The sequence below is a fragment of the Salvelinus namaycush genome, chromosome 33 (assembly GCF_016432855.1).
Source record: "Salvelinus namaycush isolate Seneca chromosome 33, SaNama_1.0, whole genome shotgun sequence".
Taxonomy (NCBI): domain Eukaryota; kingdom Metazoa; phylum Chordata; class Actinopteri; order Salmoniformes; family Salmonidae; genus Salvelinus; species Salvelinus namaycush.
Window position 1 is genome coordinate 31301536 of NC_052339.1, and position 23694 is coordinate 31325229.

General features: G+C 43.2%; 1 protein-coding gene across 1 annotated transcript in view; it reads right to left on the minus strand.

The window, feature by feature from the left end:
* The window catches only part of LOC120027912 (reversion-inducing cysteine-rich protein with Kazal motifs-like), a gene marked incomplete at its 5' end in the record, with an annotated part of 72263 nt that overhangs the window by 15418 nt on the left and 33151 nt on the right, over window positions 1-23694 (minus strand). Inside the window, 6 exons of the mRNA XM_038973007.1 lie at window positions 7688-7859; window positions 11462-11584; window positions 14634-14822; window positions 15054-15194; window positions 15524-15660; window positions 16608-16820. Coding sequence (XP_038828935.1) covers window positions 7688-7859; window positions 11462-11584; window positions 14634-14822; window positions 15054-15194; window positions 15524-15660; window positions 16608-16820 — 975 coding nt within the window. The remainder of the gene's footprint in view (window positions 1-7687; window positions 7860-11461; window positions 11585-14633; window positions 14823-15053; window positions 15195-15523; window positions 15661-16607; window positions 16821-23694) is intronic.

Genomic DNA, 23694 nt, shown 5'->3' on the forward strand with positions numbered 1-23694 from the left:
TAGGCAGATCTGAAGGCCTATAAATAGGCTGGCAACGTGGTGTACCCTCTTTCTCCCGTTCGCCATGACGCAAAAAGGACCTCGGCATGTCGTTCTAGAATGATCAGGTTATAGCCCTTAGATATATCCGGCTCTGTTTTTATTCGATATAGGTGTTAAAGACATCATAATGTTGTTATTTTAAACCGAGTTATATCAGTTTATATTAGTATATTGCGATTTTTCGGGTATTTATTTGTGCTGCGTTCTAGAGAGTTGGAAACGTCTTTGCCACATGGCTAATGTTTACTGCTAATTCCAACGTTGAAGACTACATTCTACAACCGAGCAACGATTCTTTTGGACAAAGGACAACTTTCCCAAGATTCTGATGGGAGTTCATCAAAAAGTAAGAACTATTTATGATGCTAATTCGTTGTTCTGTTGAAAAATGTTAATGCATATTCCGCCATTAATTGCGGTGCGGTCTCGCTTTAACCTTTTTGGGATAGGGGGTGCTGTTGTCACTTTTTCTGGAAATCGTGTAATTTTTAAACGGCTTCCTACTCAATTCTTGCTCGTACAATATGCATATTATTATTATTATTGGATAGAAAACAGTCTCTAGTTTCTATAGGCGTTGAAATTTTGTCTCTGAGTGGAACAGAACTCATTCTACAGCAATTTCCCTGACATGGAGTCAGATTTCACACATCTTGGCCCCTGATCTGGAGTCAGTTTAAAGGTCCCCGTAAATGCTATGAGGATACAGACACTGCTTACGTCTTCCCCTGGATGTCTTTACGTGATGACGCTTTGAATGGTGTCGATTGCGCAATCACAGCCTCTATAAAACAGATCAACGTGTAGGAAGTAACTCTTTTCCAGCTGCGTCGGACGCGCGGTGGACACCGACCTACTATTTTTCCAAGCATTAGTGTAGCCAGTAATATTTATCCGGTCATGTTTTTACTTGTAATAGGTGTTAAAAACATCATAAGGTAGTTAATTTAAACCGTTTTATAGCAATTTATATCCGTTTAGTGCGATTTTGGGACATTTATTTCTGAGACAATTTCAAGCTCTGGGCACGTTTTCAGTTCATGCCGAACGCAGTGGGCATTTCGACATGGCAAGAGGACAGCTTTCGACCAAAAGACGATTAGACCCAAGAAAGGATTCTTTGCCCAAGATTCTGATGGAAGAACGGCTCAAAGTAAGATCAATTTATTATGATAAATCGTGTTTCTGTCGAAAAATGTTAATCGCTAATACCGCCATTTTGTTTCGTGTAGCTTCGTTTGGCGCAAACTGTATTGAAAAGTAAGGATAATTAAAAAAATGTAAATCAGCGATTGTATTAAGAATTAAATTGTCTATCAATCGCTGTCCACCCTATATTTTTTAGTCACGTTTATGAGTATTTATGTATACGACTAGATCACTGTCTAATATTGCGTCCGACATTTTCTGACCAGCTCGGCTACTTTTCTCATTGTATAACCACGATTTTGGTGGCTAAATATCCACATTTTCGAACAAACTGTATATGTATGTTGTAATATGATGTTACAGGAGTGTCATCTGAAGAATTCTGAGAGGGTTAGTGAAAAAATTAATATCTTTTGGCGATGTTGACGTTATCGCTCTCTTTGGCTAGAATCAATGCTGGGGTAATGTTTGCACATGTGGTATGCTAATATAACGATTTATTGTGTTTTCGCTGTAAGACACTTAGAAAATCTGAAATATTGTCTGTATTCACAGGATCTGTGTCTTTCGATTAGTGTATGCTGTGTATTTTTACGAAATGTTTTATGATTAGTAATTAGGTAAGACACGTTGCTCTATCTATTTATTCTAGTCGATTTGTGACGGTGGGTGCAATTGTAAACTATGATATCTACCTGAAATATTCACATTTTTCTAACAAAACCTATCCTATACCATAAATATGTTATCAGACTGTCATCTGAGGAGGTTTTTTCTTGGTTAGTGGCTATCAATATCTTAGTTTAGCCGAATTGGTGATAGCTAGTGGTGTTGGTGGACAAAGAAAAAATGGTCTCTTTTGCTAAGGTGTTTACCTAATAGATTTACATATTGTGTCTTCCCTGTAAAACATTTTAAAAATCGGACATGTTGGCTGGATTCACACGATCTGTATCTTTCATTAGCTGTATTGGACTTGTTAATGTGTGAAAGTTAAATATTTAAAAAAAATATTTTTTTTGAATTTCGCGCCCTGGCTTTTCAGTGGAATGTGGGAGGAGTGCCGCTAGCGGCACCCCAGTCCTAGACAGGTTAACGCACGCTGTATGTCGTAGTAACGTTAATTTTAAAAATCTAACACAGCGATTGCATTAAGAACTAATGTATCTTTCATTTGCTGTCCAACCTGTATTTTTTAGTCAAGTTTATGATTAGTTACTGATTAGAATAGGTGCCTCTCCCAAGATTTCTCCCGACATATTGTTGGCAGCTTGGCTACTATTCTCATTGTATAACCACGATTTGTGCCGCTAAATATGCACATTTTCGAACAAACTCTATATGCATTGTGTAATATGATGTTATAGGACTGTCATCTGAAGAAGTTTGAGAAGGTTAGTGAAAAAATTAATATCTTTTGCTGGTTTATACGTTATCGCTATTGTTGGCTTGAATCAATGCTGTTGTGTGGTTGGCTATTGAAGTAAGCTAATATAATGCTATATTGTGTTTTCGCTGTAAAACACTTAAAAAATCTGAAATATTGGCTAGATTCACAAGATCTTTGTCTTTCATTTGCTGTACGCTGTGTATTTTTCAGAAATGTTTTATGATGAGTATTTAGGTAATTCACGTTGGTCTCTGTAGTTATTCTAGTTGCTTTGGTGAGAGTTGTGATGGTGGCTGCAATGGTAAACTATGATTTATACCTGAAATATGCACATTTTTCTAACAAAACATATGCTATACAATACATGTTATCAGACTGTCATCTGATGAAGTTGTTTCTTGGTTAGTGGCTATTTATATCTTTATTTGGTCGAAATTGTGATAGCTACCTATGCAGGAAAAAAATGGTGGGAAAAAAAAGTTGTGTCTTTTGCTATCGTGGTTAGCTAATAGATTTACATATTGTGTCTTCCCTGTAAAACATTTTAAAAATCAGAAATGATGGCTGGATTCACAAGATGTGTATCTTTCATCTGGTGTCTTGGACTTGTGATTTAATGATATTTAGATGCTAGTATTTACTTGTGACGCTATGCTAGGCTATGCTAGTCAGCTTTTTTACTGATGGGGGTGCTCCCGGATCCGGGATTGTGTGCAAGTAGAAGTTAACAATGTCTGGTTAGGGAGTGTGTCCTAACAATGTCTGGTTAGGGAGTGTGTCCTAACAATGTCTGGTTAGGGAGTGTGTCTTAACAATGTCTGGTTAGGGAGTGTGTCCTAACAATGTCTGGTTAGGGAGTGTGTCCTAACAATGTCTGGTTAGGGAGTGTGTCCTAACAATGTGTTGTTAGGGAGTGTGTCCTTATTAACAATGTGTGGTTAGGGAGTGTGTCTTAACAATGTGTGGTTAGGGAGTGTGTCTTAACTTCTTCTGGCTGCAGGGGCAGTATTGAGTAGCTCTGATAAAAGGTGCCCATTTCAAACGGCCTCGTACTCAATTCTTGCTCGTACAATATGCATATTATTATTACTATTGGATAGAAAACACTCTCTAGTTTCTAAAACCGTTTGAATTATATCTGTGAGTCAAACAGAACTCATTTGGCACAAACTTCCTGACCAGGAAGTGGAAAGTCTGAAATCGAGGCTCTCTTCTAGGTCCTGCCTATAAATGGGCATGATACGTATTAGTATACATGCACTTCATAGACCTTCCCCTGGATGTCAAGAGGCGGTGAGAGAAGAAATTGAGTGTTTATCTTGGTCTGAAGTGGAATACAAGCTCTTTGTATGACGTGTCCCCCATTTCCGGTTTTCTGGAGAGCGCGAAGAGGGACCTGGATTTGCCTTCTGTTTAGCTGCCGTTATAGGCGACTACTATCTCCGGCTTTGATTTTATTTGATACATTTGACCATATCATCGTAAAGTATGTTTTTTCAATATAGTTTAATCAGATTATTGAAATTTTTTCGGGAGTTTTGCCGTGTTCCGTTCTCTGACTTTGTTGACGATGGAGAGATTCGTGCCACTTGGCTAGTGTGCTTGCTAAATCGAGAGGGAAAGTGGCCGTTCTAAATCCAAACAACGATTGTTCTTGACAAAGGACCCCTTGTCCAACATTCTGATGAAAGATCAGCAAAAGTAAGAAACATTTTATGATGCTATTTCATATATCTGTCGTACATGTGAACTAGTCGTCGGCGCCCAACTTTCGGGTACTCTAGCTATACCGAAGCTGGATGTCGTAATGAAGTTATTTTTTAGAATTCTAACACTGCGATTGCATTAATAACTAATGGATCTATCATTTCCTATACAACATGTATTTTTTAGTTATGTTTATGAATAGCTATTTGGTCAGAATATGTGTGTCAGAAAAAGTGTCAGAAAAAAATCCGGACGTAGTGGGAAAAAGTAGCTAAGTTAGCACAATGTATAACCATTGATTTCAGCTCTAAATATGCACATTTTCGAACAAAACAGAAGTGTATGTATAACCTGATGTTATAGGACTGTCATCTGATGAAGAAAATCAAGGTTAGTCAAAAATTATATATATTTTGCTTGTTTGTTACGATCGCTAACTTTTGCTACTGGGAAATTGCTTGTGTTTTTGGCTATTGTGGTAAGCTAATATAACGCTATATTGTGTTTTCGCTGTAAAACACTTAATACATCGGAAATATTGTCTGGAATCACAAGATGCCTGTCTTTCATTTGCTGTACACTATGTATTTTTCAGAAATGTTTTATGATGAGTATTTAGGTATTTGGCGTTGGTGTCTGTAATTATTCTGTCTGCTTTCGGTGCAATTTCTGATTGTAGCTGCAATGTAAACTATGATTTATACCTGAAATATGCAAATTTTTCGAACAAAACATAGATTTATTGAATAACATGTTATAAGACTGTCATCTGATGAAGTTGTTTCTTGGTTAGTTTGGTTGGTTCTTGGTTAGTTAGGTTGGCTTTGTGCATGCTACCTGTGCTGTGAAAAATGTCTGTCCTTTTTTGTATTTGGTGGTGAGCTAACATAAATATACGTGCTGTTTTCGCTGTAAAACATTTAAAAAATCGGACATGTTGGCTGGATTCACAAGATGTGTACCTTTCATATGCTGTATTGGACTTGTTAATGTGTGAAAGTTAAATATTTAAAAAATATATATTTTGAATTTCGCGCCCTGCACTTGAAGTGGCTGTTGTCATAAGTGTACCGACGTCGGGCTTGCAGCCAGAAGAAGTTAAGAACAAATTCTTATTTACAATGACGGCCTACGGGGGAACAGTGGGGTTAACTGCCTTGTTCAGGGGCAGAACGACAGATTTTTAACTTGTCAGCTCAGAGATTCGATCTTGCAACCTTTCGGTTACTAGTCCAACGCTCTAACCATCTGCCGCCCAGATCACATTGTGCGCTTGGGGTCCACTGACGAGCTAGTGAACCGTGTGACACAGATTAAGACAAATAGCACAGAGCCCCATTCCTTAAGGTCTCTGTTTCTGTTACAGCACAGAGAAATGGGGTCTGTAGGGGGGCAGAAAATGACCCCTGGGCTGTATGTTTGCCCCCCTGAGGGTCAGAAGTGAGGTAACGACCGACCAGCGCTGTGTTTGGTGTTGTTTGGAGTGATGTTAGATTGATGATGCAGCCTGGGGAAGAGTTGGGAGCCTCAGGGCTCTGGGAGCTCAAGGCGATTCCAGATAGGAGGGTTACAACAGCACAGCCCATACCGGTGTGCCTTGTGGCAGTTACCGCTGGCAACCACAGCCTGGCACACCTGAACAAACAACCAGACTGTCCGTCACCGCTGGATACGGGGAAATGTGAGAGGGAGATTTGAAGAAAGAGTGAAGCAGGATGAAGGAAAATAGGATTTATCAAACGTCGACTGAGGTGGAATAGGATCAGGGCTAGTCTGCTGAGGTGGAATAGGATCAGGGCTAGTCAACTGAGGTGGAATAGGATCAGGGCTAGTCAACTGAGGTGGAATAGGATCAGGGCTAGTCAACTGAGGTGGAATAGGATCAGGGCTAGTCAACTGAGGTGGAATAGGATCAGGGCTAGTCAACTGAGGTGGAATAGGATCAGGGCTAGTCAACTGAGGTGGAATAGGATCAGGGCTAGTCAACTGAGGTGGAATAGGATCAGGGCTAGTCTACTGAGGTGGAATAGGATCAGGGCTAGTCAACTGAGGTGGAATAGGATCAGGGCTAGTCTACTAAGGTGGAATAGGATCAGGGCTAGTCTAATGAGGTGGAATAGAATCAGGGCTAGTCAACTGAGGTGGAATAGGATCAGGGCTAGTCAACTGAGGTGGAATAGGATCAGGGCTAGTCTACTAAGGTGGAATAGGATCAGGGCTAGTCTACTAAGGTGGAATAGGATCAGGGCTAGTCAACTGAGGTGGAATAGGATCAGGGCTAGTCAACTGAGGTGGAATAGGATCAGGGCTAGTCAACTGAGGTGGAATAGGATCAGGGCTAGTCAACTGAGGTGGAATAGGATCAGGGCTAGTGTGCTGTGGTGGAATAGGATCAGGGCTAGTCAACTGAGGTGGAATAGAATCAGGGCTAGTCCACTGAGGTGAATAGGATCAGGGCTAGTCTGCTGAGGTGGAATAGGATCAGGGCTAGTCGACTGAGGTTGAATAGGATCAGGGTTAGTCAACTGAGGTGAATAGGATCAGGGCTAGTCAACTGAGGTGGAATAGGATCAGGGCTAGTCAACTGAGGTGGAATAGGATCAGGGCTAGTCAACTGAGGTGGAATAGGATCAGGGCTAGTCTACTGAGGTGGAATAGGATCAGGGCTAGTCAACTGAGGTGGAATAGGTTCAGGGCTAGTCTACTAAGGTGGAATAGGATCAGGGCTAGTCTAATGAGGTGGAATAGAATCAGGGCTAGTCAACTGAGGTGGAATAGGATCAGGGCTAGTCAACTGAGGTGGAATAGGATCAGGGCTAGTCTACTAAGGTGGAATAGGATCAGGGCTAGTCTACTAAGGTGGAATAGGATCAGGGCTAGTCTACTGAGGTGGAATAGGATCAGGGCTAGTCTACTGAGGTGGAATAGGATCAGGGCTAGTCTACTAAGGTGGAATAGGATCAGGGCTAGTCTACTGAGGTGGAATAGGATCAGGGCTAGTCTACTAAGGTGGAATAGGATCAGGGCTAGTCTACTAAGGTGGAATAGGATCAGGGCTAGTCTACTGAGGTGGAATAGGATCAGGGCTAGTCAACTGAGGTGGAATATAATCAGGTCTCAAGGCCTCTGTTCGGAGAGAAATAGCATCCTCTAGACTAGAGTCAAGGTGTCCAATCTTATCCACAAAGGGCTGTACGGAACACTGTAAAAATGCATCCTCCCTCCCTCCCTTTCTTGAAGTAATCATTAATCGGACATGATTGGATAAGTGAAAGCCAATGTACATAGTGGGAGCTTTTGCATTCACCTATCCAATAGTGTTGGATCAGTTATTATTCCAGTAAACAAATGATTGAAGGAAGAAAGAATTCCAGCGCTGGTCAGAGCGGAGTGTCTCACCTCTGGTTCCTCTGGCAGGGGCTGGGGGAGCAGGGGTCACTGCTGCGGCAGTTGCCAAACACAAACTGGTCGTCTTTGAAGTCCATGCAGCGGGCCACACAGGCACTAGGGTAGGTGCGGCCGTTACGGGCACACACCGGCACAAAACGGTCAGGGCAGCCACACGGAAGCCCTATAGAGAGAGATAGAGAGAGTATCTGGTCTGAGGCCAAACCACACGACTAACAACATTGGACAGTTTATGGAACACAAAGCCTTCGCTATCTCATCCTGGAATATCCAAGGCCTGAGGTCATCTACCTTTGGCCTAAAGAGCAGGAACCTGGACTTCACCAAAGAAATCGGTAATACAGACATTGTCATCCTACAAGAAATCTGGTATAGAGGAGACGGACCCACTGGTTGCCCTCTAGGTTACAGAGAGCTGGTAGTCCCATCCACTAGGTGTGAAACAGGGAAGGGACTCAGGGGGTATGCTAATTTGGTATAGAGCAGACCTTAGTCACTCCATTCTATTAATCAAAACAGGAACATTTTACATTTGGCTTGACATTTAAAAAGAAATTATCTCAACAGAGAAAAATGTCCTCCTGTATCCTACCTATATCCCCCCACTAGAATCCCCATACTTTAATGAAGACAGCTTCTCCATCCTGGAAGGGGAAATCAATAATTTCCAGGCCCAGGGATATGTACTAGTCTGTGGCGACCTAAATTCCAGAACTCGACAAGAACCTGACACCCTCAGCACACAGGGACACAAACACCTACCTGCAGGTGACAGCATTCCCTCCACCATATTCCCCCCTAGACACAACTACGACAAAATAACCAACAAAGCGCGTCACAACTCCTGCAGCTCTGTCGCACGCTAGACATGTACATGTAGGTACACCTATAGCTCATCTCTTGGCAGTAGTACTGTAGACTACTTTATCACTGACCTCAACCCAGAGTCTCTCAGAGCGTTCACAGTCAGCCCACTGACACCCCTATCAGATCACAGCAAAATCACTGTCTACTTGAACAGAGCAATACTCAATCATGAGGCATCAAAGCAAAAGGAACTGAATAATATTAAGAAATGCTATAGATCGAAGGAAAGTAATTAGGCAACAACAAATTCAATCCCTTTTAGACAACTTCCTGGACAAAATATTTCACTGTAATAGTGAAGGTGTAAACTTGGCAGTAGAAATCCTTAACAGTATATTTGACCTCTCAGCTTCCCTATCAAATCAAAACATTTCAAGCAGACAACCTAAGAAAATGTACAACAATGACATATGGTTTGATGAAGAATGCAAAAATCTAAGAAAGAAATTGAGAAACCTATCCAACCAAAAACATAGAGACCCAGAAAACCTGAGCCTACGGCTTCACTATGGTGAATCACTAAAACAATACAGAAATACACTACAGAAAAAGAAGGAACAGCACGTCAGAAATCAGCTCAATATAATTGAAGAATCCATAGACTCTAACCACTTCTGAGAAAATGTGAAAACAATAAACAAACAACAACACGAAGAGTTATCTATCCAAAACGGAGATGTATGGATAAACCACATTTTGGCCCTTTAACAAAGAATAAACAGCAAAAACATATACATGATCAAATACAAATCTTAGAATCAACTATTAAAGACTACCAGAACCCACTGGATTCTCCAATTACATTGAATGAACTACAGGACAAAATACAAATCCTCCAACCCAAAAAGGCCTGTGGGGTTGATGGTATCCTAAATGAAATGATAAAATATACAGACCTCAAATTCCAATTGGCTACACTAAAACTCTTTAACATCATCCTTAGCTCTGGGATCTTCCCCAATATTAAGAACCAAGGACTGATCACCCCAATCCACAAAAGTGGAGATAAATTTTACTCCAATAAGTACCGTGGGATATGCGTCAACAGCAACCAGGGAAACTCCTCTGCATTATCATTAACAGCAGACTCGTACATTTCCTCAGTGAAAACAATGTGCTGAAAAAATGAGCAAAACTGGCTTTTTACCAAATTACCGTACGACAGACCACGTATTCACCCTGCGCACACTAAATGACAAACAAACCACACCAAAACAAAGCCCAGGTCTTCTCATGCTTTGTTGATTTCAAAAAAGCCTTTGAGGGTCTGCTATACAAATTGATGGAAAATGGTGTTGGGAAAAAAACATACGACATTATCAAATCCATGTACACAAACAATAAGTGTGCGGTTAAAATTGGCAAAAAACACACACATTTCTTTCCACAGGGCCGTGGGGTGAGACAGGGATGCAGCTTAAGCCCCACCATCTTCAACCTATATATTAACGAATTGGCGAGGGCACTAGAACAGTCTGCAGCACCCTACTAGAATCTGAAGTCAAATGTCTACTGTTTGCTGATTGGGCACACAAAAAACGATACATACCTCGACATAAACATCAGCGCCACAGGTAACTTCCACAAAGCTGTGAACCATCTGGGAGACAAGGCAAGGGCCTTTAATGCCATCAAAAGGAACATACAATTTGACATACCAATTAGGATCTGGCTAAAAATACTTATATAGTTATAGAACCCATTGCCCATTGCCCTTTATGGTTGTGAGGTCTGGGGTCCGCTCATCAACCAAGAATTCACAAAATGGGACAAACACCAAATTGAGACTGCATGCAGAATTCTGCAAAAATATCCTCAGTGTACAACGTAACACACCAAATAATGCATGCAGAGCAGAATTAGGCCGATACCCGCTAATTATCAAAATCCAGAAAAGAGACGTTAAATTCTACAACCACCTAAAAGGAAGCGATTCCCAAACCTTCCATAACAAAGCCATCACCTACAGAGAAATGAACCTGGAGAAGAGTCCCCTAAACAAGCTGGTCCTGGGGCTCTGTTCACAAACACAAACAGACCCCACAGAGCCCCAGGACAGCAACACAATTAGACCCAACCAAATCATGAGAAAACAAAAAGATAATTCCTTGACACATTGGAAAGAATTAACAAAAAAACTGAGAAAACTAGAATGCTATTTGGCCCTAAACAGAGAGTACACAGTGGCAGAATATCTGACCACTGTGACTGACCCAAACTTAAGGAAAGCTTTGACTATGTACAGACTCAGTGGGCATAGCCTTGCTATTGAGAAAGGCCACCACAGGCAGACCTGGCTCTCAAGAAAATATTAGGTGGAAACTAAGCTGCACTTTCTAACCTCCTGCCAAATGTATGACCATATTAGAGACATATATTTCCCACAGATCACACAGACCCACAAAGAATTAGAAAACAAATCAAATGTTGATAAACTCCCATATCTATTGGGTGAAATACCACAGTGTGCCATCACAGCAGCAAGATTTGTGACCTGTTGCCACAACGAAAGGGCAACCAGTGAAGAACCAACACCACTGTACTGTAAATACAACCCATATTTATGTTGATTTATTTTCCCTTTTGTACTCAAACTATTTGCACGTCGTTACAACACTGTACATTTTTTATTGTTTATTTCACTTTTGTTTATTATATAATTCACTTGCTTTGGCAATGTTAACATAAGTTTCCCATGCCAATACAGCCCTTAAATTGAGAGAGAGAGAGAGACAGAGAGAGAGATTAGGAAGGGTGAGAAATGTTTCAGAATCAGGGAGGGGAAAAAATAAAGAAAAATAGTACTGTGCATCAATATTTCAACACTCACACTCACACTCACACACACACACACACACACACACACACACACACACACACACACACACACACACCTACCTGTGAATAGGCGGCGGTCTTCGTCTGAACTTTCAGCACTCAGGCACTGGCGGGTGGAGCAGATGGTTTCTCCAGCGAAGCAGGAGCAGGGGTGGCAGTCCACCCTGAATGACGACCCGTGGTCTGTGGGACAAGAACACATCATCCCTGTGTGAGACCTTGTCTGATTTAATTGGTTATATGGCTGCCAATGTAACTGTTATCGGACACTTCGAATCTTCCTGTCCACAGCAACTCCAGCAGCTGATAAAACTTCAACCATGTGATCTGGGTCACGACACCAATGTAACTGATCAGGTATTGATCCTGGGATGTAACTGATCAGGTATTGATCCTGGGATGTAACAGATCAGGTATTGATCCTATGATGTTACAGATCAGGTATTGATCCTATGATGTTACAGATCAGGTATTGATCCTGGGATGTAACTGATCAGGTATTGATCCTGGGATGTAACTGATCAGGTATTGATCCTGGGATGTAACTGATCAGGTATTGATCCTGGGATATAACTGATCAGGTATTGATCCTGGGATGTAACAGATCAGGTATTGATCCTGGGATGTAACAGATCAGGTATTGATCCTGGGATGTAACAGATCAGGTATTGATCCTGGGATGTAACCGATCAGGTATTGATCCTGGGATGTAACCGATCAGGTATTGATCCTGGGATGTAACAGATCAGGTATTGATCCTGGGATGTAACAGATCAGGTATTGATCCTGGGATGTAACAGATCAGGTATTGATCCTGGGATGTAACAGATAGGGTATTGATCCTGGGATGTAACAGATCGGGTATTGATCCTGGGATGTAACAGATCAGGTATTGATCCTGGGATGTAACTGATCAGGTATTGATCCTGGGATGTAACAGATCAGGTATTGATCCTGGTATGTAACTGATCAGGTATTGATCCTGGGATGTAACTGATCAGGTATTGATCCTGGGATGTAACAGATCAGGTATTGATCCTGGGATGTAACAGATCAGGTATTGATCCTGGGATGTAACTGATCAGCTATTGATCCTGGGATGTAACAGATCAGGTATTGATCCTATGATGCAACAGATCAGGTATTGATCCTGGGATGTAACAGATCAGCTATTGATCCTGGGATGTAACAGATCAAGTATTGATCCTGGGATGTAACTGATCAGGTATTGATCCTGGGATGTAACTGATCAGGTATTGATCCTGGGATGTAACTGATCAGGTATTGATCCTGGGATGTAACTGATCAGGTATTGATCCTGGGATGTAACTGATCAGGTATTGATCCTGGGATGTAACTGATCAGGTATTGATCCTGGGATGTAACTGATCAGGTATTGATCCTGGGATGTAACAGATCAGGTATTGATCCTGGGATGTAACAGATCAGGTATTGATCCTGGGATGTAACAGATCAGGTATTGATCCTATGATGTAACAGATCAGGTATTGATCCTGGGATGTAACAGATCAGGTATTGATCCTGGGATGTAACAGATCAGGTATTGATCCTGGGATGTAACTGATCAGGTATTGATCCTGGGATGTAACAGATCGGGTATTGATCCTATGATATAACAGATCAGGTATTGATCCTGGGATGTAACTGATCAGCTATTGATCCTGGGATGTAACAGATCAAGTATTGATCCTGGGATGTAACTGATCAGGTATTGATCCTGGGATGTAACTGATCAGGTATTGATCCTGGGATGTAACTGATCAGGTATTGATCCTGGGATGTAACTGATCAGGTATTGATCCTGGGATGTAACAGATCAGGTATTGATCCTGGGATGTAACAGATCAGGTATTGATCCTATGATGTAACAGATCAGGTATTGATCCTGGGATGTAACAGATCAGGTATTGATCTAACACTGGACTTGTTATCTAAAAAGACTCACCATGGGCTTTATGTTCTGAACAGCATCACCATCTCTCCCATCTACTCACACCTAACAAGACATCTCTATAGGATGACTTCCTGTCTTAATGCTCTGGCTATAAGCGCTCCAAAGCCCCACTCTCCCTGTCAGGCAAACCACATCTGTGTCAAATAAAGGCTGAAATGTCTCCTTTTGAACAGAGCGAAAACAACCATTAAAGAAAAAGCTGATTTGGATTGAAACAAACATAGTTTCAAATCTGTAACGAGAAACAACTAGGGATAAGAAAATATGTAAATATCAAACCTATATATGAAAAAAATAAGTGTTATTCTTCTATGTAGATGTGATGAACTGGGAGGCAACATCACAGAGAGACAAGGCCATGTGGAGAGAAAGTGTGTGTGTGTGTGTGTGTGTGTGTGTGTGTGTGTGTGTGTGTGTGTGTGTGTGTGTGTGTGTGTGTGTGTGTGTGTGTGTGTGTGTGACTGTGTGAGAGTTCCTAACCTCCTGCCCAATGTATGGCCATATTAGAGACACATATTTCCCTCAGATTACACAGACACACAAAGAATTCGAAAACAAAATCGATTTTGATAAACTCCCATATCTATTGGGTGAAATACCACAGTGTGCCATCACAGCATCAAGATTTGTGACCTGTTGCCACAAGAAAAGGGCAACTAGTGAAGAACAAACACCATTGTAAATACAACCCATATTTATTTTCCCTTTTGTACTTTAACCATTTGTACATCGTTCCAACACTGTATATATACATAATATGACATTTGTAATATCTTTATTATTTTGGAACTTCTATGAGTGTAATGTTTACTGTTAATTTTTATTGTTTATTTCACTTTTGTATATTATCTACTTCACTTGCTTTGGCAATGTTAACATATGTTTCCCATGCCAATAAAGAGCGAGCGAGAGAGAGAGAGACTCTGGCAGCAGGCTCCTTTCAAGTCACAGTAGTTACATTGAGGGTGGGCCAGAGGGAGACCGCGGGAAGGAAATACCAGCGTGTGGTTGTTTAGTGGCAGTGATGTTTACACCACAGGAAGCCTTTCACAACCAGGCACAGCAGCACCAAGGAGTCATGCACAGAGATCTCTCTCTCTCTCTCTCTCCCTCTCTCCCTCTCAACATAACAAGATTGATTGATAAGGAAAAACTCAAATAAACTACCGCTCCTTTTCCCTGTTTTGTGCATATTGTCTGTAACCGCTGTGGAAACCAGGTGGGTGCTACACACTGCGGGTGAAGGGGGCAGCTTACTTTTTCTCTGGCCCCCCACAACGCAGGTCTTGGAGGTGTCGATGCAGGGCATCTCGGCACAGTTATCCAGCCTGCCACTCTGTCCGCAGGTACAAACCTCGAAGCAGCCCGCCTGGCCGTTACGCATGGGCACCTGGATACGGGCATTCACGTGGACCAGGAACTCTGAGGCCTCACCCAGTTTACAGCCTGACACACACACACACACACACACACACACACACACACACACACACACACACACACACACACACACACACACACACACACACACACACACACACACACACACACACACACACACACACACACACACACACACACACTTTATACGTCTACACATACATACTATGTCTGTACAGTGGACATAGGCTACCCCTAGGGCTACAGGGAGGTACTGCATGTTCTAGTATACTGTACCAGGCACACAGAAGTAAGGCAGGCAGTCCTGTCCAGACTGGCAGCCCTTCCTGTTCACCTCACACAGGTGGTTGCTGGGACAAGGGTTGGGGTTACACGGGTGGATGACCTCCTCATTGATATTACCCAGGTTGCTTGGAGCTGGAGTGAGAATGGAGAAGAACGACATGTTAAGACTTGACAATGAGAAAAGGTCTGAGAATCATGATTTCTCCTTGTAGCATTAGACTTCTTGTACGCGTCAACATTCAATGAAATTACTTCAACCAAGGAAAATGCAAGAATGAACCACCTCATTGTTTGAATAAGATGTCAATTGGTAATGGTAAGACACACACACACACACACACACACACACACACACACACACACACACACACACACACACACACACACACACACACACACACACACACACACACACACACACACACACACACACACACACACACACACACGTTACCACTCACTGAGGTATCTCTCCAGGGGGATGCAGCGTTCAGGGTCGTCTATGGGTGACAGAATCTCACAGATGCGCTCGGCCGTCTGTCCCTCGTAGAAGCGTTTGCGGTCACCACACTGTGTCAGGATGTCCACACAGTCCGACCTGAAGTGGTTTAGACAGAAGATACAGGGTTAGGTCAGCGGGCATCCCAACGTTCCAAACTGTTTCAAAATGTCTGATGGCTTAGCAATATTTCAATAAAGCCTGTCAGCTGGAATGTCTGCCTTGATCACATTGACCAGTCCTCCACATACAGTACCAGTCAAAAGCCCTTTTCATAAAATACCTAATACCTCTAAGAGACCACCTGTATTTGGTTCATGTAGTTTTAGGTTCCAGCTGGGTCTTCGGGCGGTCGTTTCCCGAGGGATGCTTTTTACTGTGACCACGGGAATCTACTGCAGGTGAAGGTGGGATGCTGTATGTACTTATTTCACTTTATTAACTTTTTCTAACCAGGTCGGTGATTGAGGAAACAGTCTATTTTACAGTAACGCCCTGTAAAGGGAAGATGAATGGTACAGCAATAGCAGCAGGACCACATTAAGCCTATACCTTGACTAAAAATCACTTTCAATGGAGAATCTCTATTGGACACCTCTTAATTCAATCATAGGCTTAATCTCTGGGAAACTAGCTCAAAGTCAGACTAAATACTTGAACCTTTTACTGCAGTGGGCTAAATCAGAGTCACACAGAGTGTTTCTTGGTAGTCTTAAACAAATCTACTTTGAAACAAAAGTATACACCTCACACACATGGTTATGGGCTTAAAACAAAGAAGACACCTGAACCATGTCAGATATACAGTTGAAATGTATTACATTTTGAGTTTACATCCCAATAATACCCTTTATATACATCACAGCAGACTGAAATATAATAAAAAACATTTGACATAGACACATCGGTATTTCGGTAATTAAAAAAAAAAAATGTTTAGGAAATTATGAAAAATATGAATAACATTCCACCTATGAGGCCACTAGGTCGTTTGACTGCAGAAAAGGGCTACGTCAAATAACAGAATGAAAATATTGGCTACGTACTTGCAGATGACGCTGCCGCGGGACTTGCTGTAGCAAGGTTTGATCTGCAGGGCGCAGGCCACAGCCTTCCACATCTCCGGACGACACTTCCTGATGTCCAGGACGGGGATGTTCATAAAGGGCATCTTGATCGTCCCATTGGACCACAGCTTGATGTCATTCATGGCGCCTTGGTCTGATTGGACGTTACAGCTACGGAACAGCTCCGTGGGCCTAGAGTTAATATGACCAGAGAGAGACATGATAGAATTAACAGGTGTACTCAGTAGCTATGTACCTATCAACATTGATAGAGATGTGCACACAACAGAAAACCCAAATGGAGTCGAATGAAGATTGCAATGTGGAAGATGTATAATTGCTCCCTATGTCACATGACTTGTGTGTTAGCTTCGACAAAAGCTTTAAACTGGAAGTGATCATGTTCAGAAGGAAAAAAAAGCGTAACGAAAAACCAACTACCAAACACTTTGAAACTATAATAACAATCTCAGTAACGGTAACAGATACGTTGTTCTGGCTTTGACTGATACGTGGTTGTTGATCTACTTCAGTTGACCGTAAGTCACTCTGGAGAAGAGCGTCGGCTAAATGACCAACATGGAAACTGAATTTTTTTCCCCGGGAAGGGTGGTAGGTAGCCTAGACTCGAGGTTACCACGTGGACACAAAGTGAATCTTAGTACAGAAACTCATAGTACACTAAAACACTACACACAACACTGTCTCTATCTGTCTAATGAGACACAACATTGTCTCTATCTGTCTAATGAGACACAACATTGTCTCTCTCTGTCTAATGAGACACAACATTGTCTCTATCTATCTAATGAGACACAACATTGTCTCTATCTGTCTAATGAGACACAACATTGTCTCTATCTGTCTAATGAGACACAACACTGTCTCTATCTGTCTAATGAGACACAACATTGTCTCTCTCTGTCTAATGAGACACAACATTGTCTCTATCTGTCTAATGAGACACAACACTGTCTCTATCTGTCTAATGAGACACAACATTGTCTCTCTCTGTCTAATGAGACACAACATTGTCTCTATCTGTCTAATGAGACACAACATTGTCTCTATCTGTCTAATGAGACACAACATTGTCTCTCTCTGTCTAATGAGACACAACACTGTCTCTATCTGTCTAATGAGACACAACATTGTCTCTATCTGTCTAATGAGACACAACATTGTCTCTATCTGTCTAATGAGACACAACATTGTCTCTCTCTGTCTAATGAGACACAACATTGTCTCTATCTGTCTAATGAGACACAACATTGTCTCTATCTGTCTAATGAGACACAACACTGTCTCTATCTGTCTAATGACACACAACATTGTCTCTATCTGTCTAATGAGACACAACATTGTCTCTATCTGTCTAATGAGACACAACATTGTCTCTATCTGTCTAATGAGACACAACATTGTCTCTCTCTGTCTAATGAGACACAACACTGTCTCTATCTGTCTAATGAGACACAACATTGTCTCTATCTGTCTAATGAGACACAACATTGTCTCTATCTGTCTAATGAGACACAACACTGTCTCTATCTGTCTAATGACACACAACATTGTCTCTATCTGTCTAATGAGACACAACACTGTCTCTATCTGTCTAATGACACACACCACTGTCTCTATCTGTCTAATGACACACAACACTGTCTCTCTCTGTCTAATGAAATGCACATTCACTCTGCCTTGTGTGTCCAGATGTCGTCTCCACAGCTCAACACCACATGGATGTGGCTGAGGTGATGTCAGAAGGAGGCCCGCCAGATGGCCACTGTTTACTACTGCAGAAACATCCCGGAGACAGAGACCAATGACCAATGGCTGAGAGGGACTACTTCCTGAGGAAACCTGTTGCCGGGATGAGGACTATTTTCTTTAATGATCTACGGGTTGGAGGAAGTGTATTTCATGATTGGTATGTTTCACTGGGGGGGGGGGGGTACTTCAGGGGTTGATGTTAGATGTGGCTGAGTGCTGATATTCAGTCACTGGTTGGTTTGTTAACTTTACAGCCTTTAAAATATCCCACTGGCCACTCCCGTGTCTGTGTTCTTGTTTACTTAACTTATCAAGACACCAATGTCCTAACAATTCACCCTAATGTCCTAACAATTCACCCTAATGTCCTAACAATTCACCCTAATGTCCTAACAATTCACCCTAATGTCCTAACAATTCACCCTAATGTCCTAACAATTCACCCCAATATCCTAACAGGGTAGGAAAACAATAACTTTTTTGGAAAAGTCAGGATTTGTTTAATGTCCTGAATTTGTTCAAATGCTATTCTAAGCTTGAGGTTAAGGTTAGGGTTAGGTTAAGGGTAAGGTTAAGGGTAAGGTTTAGGGATTAGGGAAAATTAGATTTTTAATGGTCAAACATGTTTACTCCCCAAAAACTCCTGACATTCCAAGAAAGTTAAGCTGTGTGTGTGTGTGCGTGAGCGTTCCTGTCTGTGAGCACGTATGTCTGAGTGTGTGTGTGTGTGTGTGTGTGCACACGCATGCGAGTGTGTCAGGGGAGAGGGGAAGGAACGTGAGGTCTTGGCCACAAGCAGAGGGACCACAGCCTTGCCTCAGCTCCAGGTCATGAACCAAGCGTGACCCCATGCATGGGTAGCGGTTACAGTGGGTTTCCACTCCACCCCAAAAATAAACTTGAATGACCTCTTCACTTTTATTTACAGTGACTGGTGTCCCTCTCTTTCTACTCTCCCTCTCCTCTAGTTTCTGTCTCTCTACACATTCACCCACATTAAAATGGCAAGTAAAGTAGCTTCAGTTAAAACAAGGATATTTAGGATAGTTAGTTATTCAATCGATTACATTTTCACCAAGCAGGGTATTATATTTCGTACATGTTAAAAATAGACAAGGTGTGTTTGGTTTCCATACTTTCAGGAACCCACATTCAACCCCAGCCTTCTTCATCAGCCAGAATGAGAAGAGGTTTATCTGTGTAGTTACAGGGTCAGCTTTGTTAAATTACAACCCTGGGCTTGTATACGTTACCTCTTATCCCCCCCACTCTCTTATCCTCCCATCCTCCCTTTCTTTATCTCAGCCCTCCTCTCCCACTCTCTTATCCTCCCATCCTCCCTTTCTTTATCTCAGCCCTCCTCTCCCACTCTTCTCGCAGAATGATTGGCATGTGGATTGAGACTTCCTGCCTTGGACCTTGGTGAGCCCTGGACCATGACAAGAGTTGCATATTGTCCAGACAGACAGACAGACATACAGACAGAGAGATAGACAGGCAGGCAGGCAGGCAGACTGACTGACATATAGGACTGGTAGACAGACAGACAGACAGGGAGGCAGACAAGCCTACCTGCTCTAAAGCAGTCAGGGAGATATCACTGAGACACAGAACAGCCTCATCAGAGCCTTAGAGCTGCCAGTCAACAGGATGGAACCCCTGTAATCTCCATACAACCAGTCAACAGGATGGAACCCCTCTAATCTCCATACGACCAGTCAACAGGATGGAACCCCTCTAATCTCCATACGACCAGTCAACAGGATGGTGCCCCTCTAATCTCCATATGACCAGTCAACAGGATGGTGCCCCTCTAATCTCCATACGACCAGTCAAAAGGATGGTGCCCCTCTAATCTCCATACCACCAGTCAACAGGATGGAACCCCTCTAATCTCCATACGACCAGTCAACAGGATGGTGCCCCTCTAATCTCCATATGACCAGTCAACAGGATGGTGCCCCTCTAATCTCCATACGACCAGTCAAAAGGATGGTGCCCCTCTAATCTCCATACAACCAGTCAACAGGATGGAACCCCTGTAATCTCCATACGACCAGTCAACAGGATGGTACCCCTCTAATCTCCATATGACCAGTCAACAGGATGGAACCCCTGTAATCTCCATACGACCAGTCAACAGGATGGAACCCCTGTAATCTCCATACGACCAGTCAACAGGATGGTACCCCTCTAATCTCCATACCACCAGTCAACAGGATGGTACCCCTCTAATCTCCATACCACCAGTCAACAGGATGGTACCCCTCTAATCTCCATACGACCAGTCAACAGGATGGCACCCCTGTAATCTCCATACCACCAGTCAACAGGATGGTACCCCTCTAATCTCCATATGACCAGTCAACAGGATGGTACCCCTCTAATCTCCATACGACCAGTCAACAGGATGGTACCCCTCTAATCTCCATACCACCAGTCAACAGGATGGTGCCCCTCTAATCTCCATACCACCAGTCAACAGGATGGTACCCCTCTAATCTCCATATGACCAGTCAACAGGATGGTACCCCTCTAATCTCCATACGACCAGTCAACAGGATGGTACCCCTCTAATCTCCATACGACCAGTCAACAGGATGGTACCCCTCTAATCTCCATACCACCAGTCAACAGGATGGTGCCCCTCTAATCTCCATACCACCAGTCAACAGGATGGTACCCCTCTAATCTCCATATGACCAGTCAACAGGATGGTACCCCTCTAATCTCCATACGACCAGTCAACAGGATGGTACCCCTCTAATCTCCATACGACCAGTCAACAGGATGGTGCCCCTCTAATCTCCATATGACCAGTCAACAGGATGGTGCCCCTCTAATCTCCATACAACCAGGCAACAGGATGGTACCCCTCAAATCTCCATACAACCAGGCAACAGGATGGTACCCCTCTAATCTCCATATGACCAGGCAACAGGATGGTGCCCCTCTAATCTCCATACAACCAGTCAACAGGATGGTGCCCCTCTAATCTCCATACCACCAGTCAACAGGATGGTGCCCCTCTAATCTCCATACAACCAGTCAACAGGATGGTACCCCTCTAATCTCCATATGACCAGTCAACAGGATGGTACCCCTCTAATCTCCATATGACCAGGCAACAGGATGGTGCCCCTCTAATCTCCATACCACCAGTCAACAGGATGGTACCCCTCTAATCTCCATATGACCAGTCAACAGGATGGTGCCCCTCTAATCTCCATACCACCAGTCAACAGGATGGTGCCCCTCTAATCTCCATACCACCAGTCAACAGGATGGTACCCCTGTAATCTCCATACAACCAGTCAACAGGATGGTACCCCTCTAATCTCCATACCACCAGTCAACAGGATGGTGCCCCTCTAATCTCCATACCACCAGTCAACAGGATGGTACCCCTCTAATCTCCATACGACCAGTCAACAGGATGGTACCCCTGTAATCTCCATACAACCAGTCAACAGGATGGTACCCCTCTAATCTCCATACCACCAGTCAACAGGATGGTGCCCCTCTAATCTCCATACCACCAGTCAACAGGATGGTGCCCCTCTAATCTCCATACGACCAGTCAACAGGATGGTACCCCTCTAATCTCCATACCACCAGTCAACAGGATGGTACCCCTCTAATCTCCATACCACCAGTCAACAGGATGGTACCCCTGTAATCTCCATACGACCAGTCAACAGGATGGTACCCCTCTAATCTCCATATGACCAGTCAACAGGATGGAACCCCTGTAATCTCCATACGACCAGTCAACAGGATGGCACCCCTGTAATCTCCATACCACCAGTCAACAGGATGGTACCCCTCTAATCTCCATATGACCAGTCAACAGGATGGTACCCCTCTAATCTCCATACGACCAGTCAACAGGATGGTACCCCTCTAATCTCCATACCACCAGTCAACAGGATGGTGCCCCTCTAATCTCCATACCACCAGTCAACAGGATGGAACCCCTCTAATCTCCATACGACCAGTCAACAGGATGGTACCCCTCTAATCTCCATACCACCAGTCAACAGGATGGTGCCCCTCTAATCTCCATACGACCAGTCAACAGGATGGTACCCCTCTAATCTCCATACAACCAGGCAACAGGATGGTGCCCCTGTAATCTCCATACGACCAGTCAACAGGATGGCACCCCTGTAATCTCCATACGACCAGTCAACAGGATGGTGCCCCTGTAATCTCCATACGACCTGGCTGGGGAGTGTATTTATGTAGCGGACACAGAGACCCAGGCCCCAGGGGTGTGGCACTCAGGGCCCACTGACAGTGCTCAGCGCTGGCGTAGCTACACAGCACCGCAGGTTTCTCAGTATTTTGGAGATCCCTATCCCCTTTGCCTCTAGCCCTGTTTGTCTTCCATAGTGTGACTGTGGCCGGGCCCACCCCCCCTCACGATGCTTGTCACCCCAGCTTTTGAACCCCTCAGGGAGGAAGGCTCTCCTTACGCTGGCCCCTGGGACTCCTTCAAAGGAAATGAGAGAGAATTTGTTTGTCTGAAACTTGGTGTCTTCATCATCCATCTCCAATGAAAAATAATACATGGAATACTCGGGATTGTTTTCAATCATTCTCTACAAGGGCCGAGCATGAAACGTTTCTGTGGCTTTTTAGGGTTTGATTACTGCTGAGCTGCAATTCAAAAGTAAATACTGTATGTTTTCTGATAATCTTGACATGATGGTTATCATCATTACTGAACAACATGATACCTTACAGTCAACAGACAAAGATACAGAAATATATCATACACATAGAGAAGTCAAAGAGAGTTCATAGAGAGGTTATAGAGAGGTCACGGAGAGGTCATAGAGAGGTCACAGAGAGGTGATACAGAGGTCAAAGAGAGGTCATAAAGAGGTCATCGAGAGGTCAAAGAGAGGTCATAGAGAGGTCAAAGAGAGGTCATAGAGGTCAAAGAAAGGTCAAGTAGAGGTCAAAGAGATGTCATAGAGAGGTCGAGAGATGAGATTATGTTTGAGTCTGTAGCCCATGATGATGTCATGTCCTTCAGATCCCCTAGTGTCCAATCAGATATTTTCTCTGACCCTGACTACAGCCTGGAAAATCAACATTTTGAAACTTGACAAAGCTAATGTGTTGGGTGGCTTGTGGTGAAATGTAGCTTTGTGGACAGTGCTTGATGGGGATGAGTCCACAGGTGGGGAGTGTTCTGTTGAAATGTGTGTGTTTGTGTGGGTTCGCCGGCCGGGCTTTGATGGCGTCAAGCATGGGTCTGCTGGCCCCATGCCAGACCAGGATG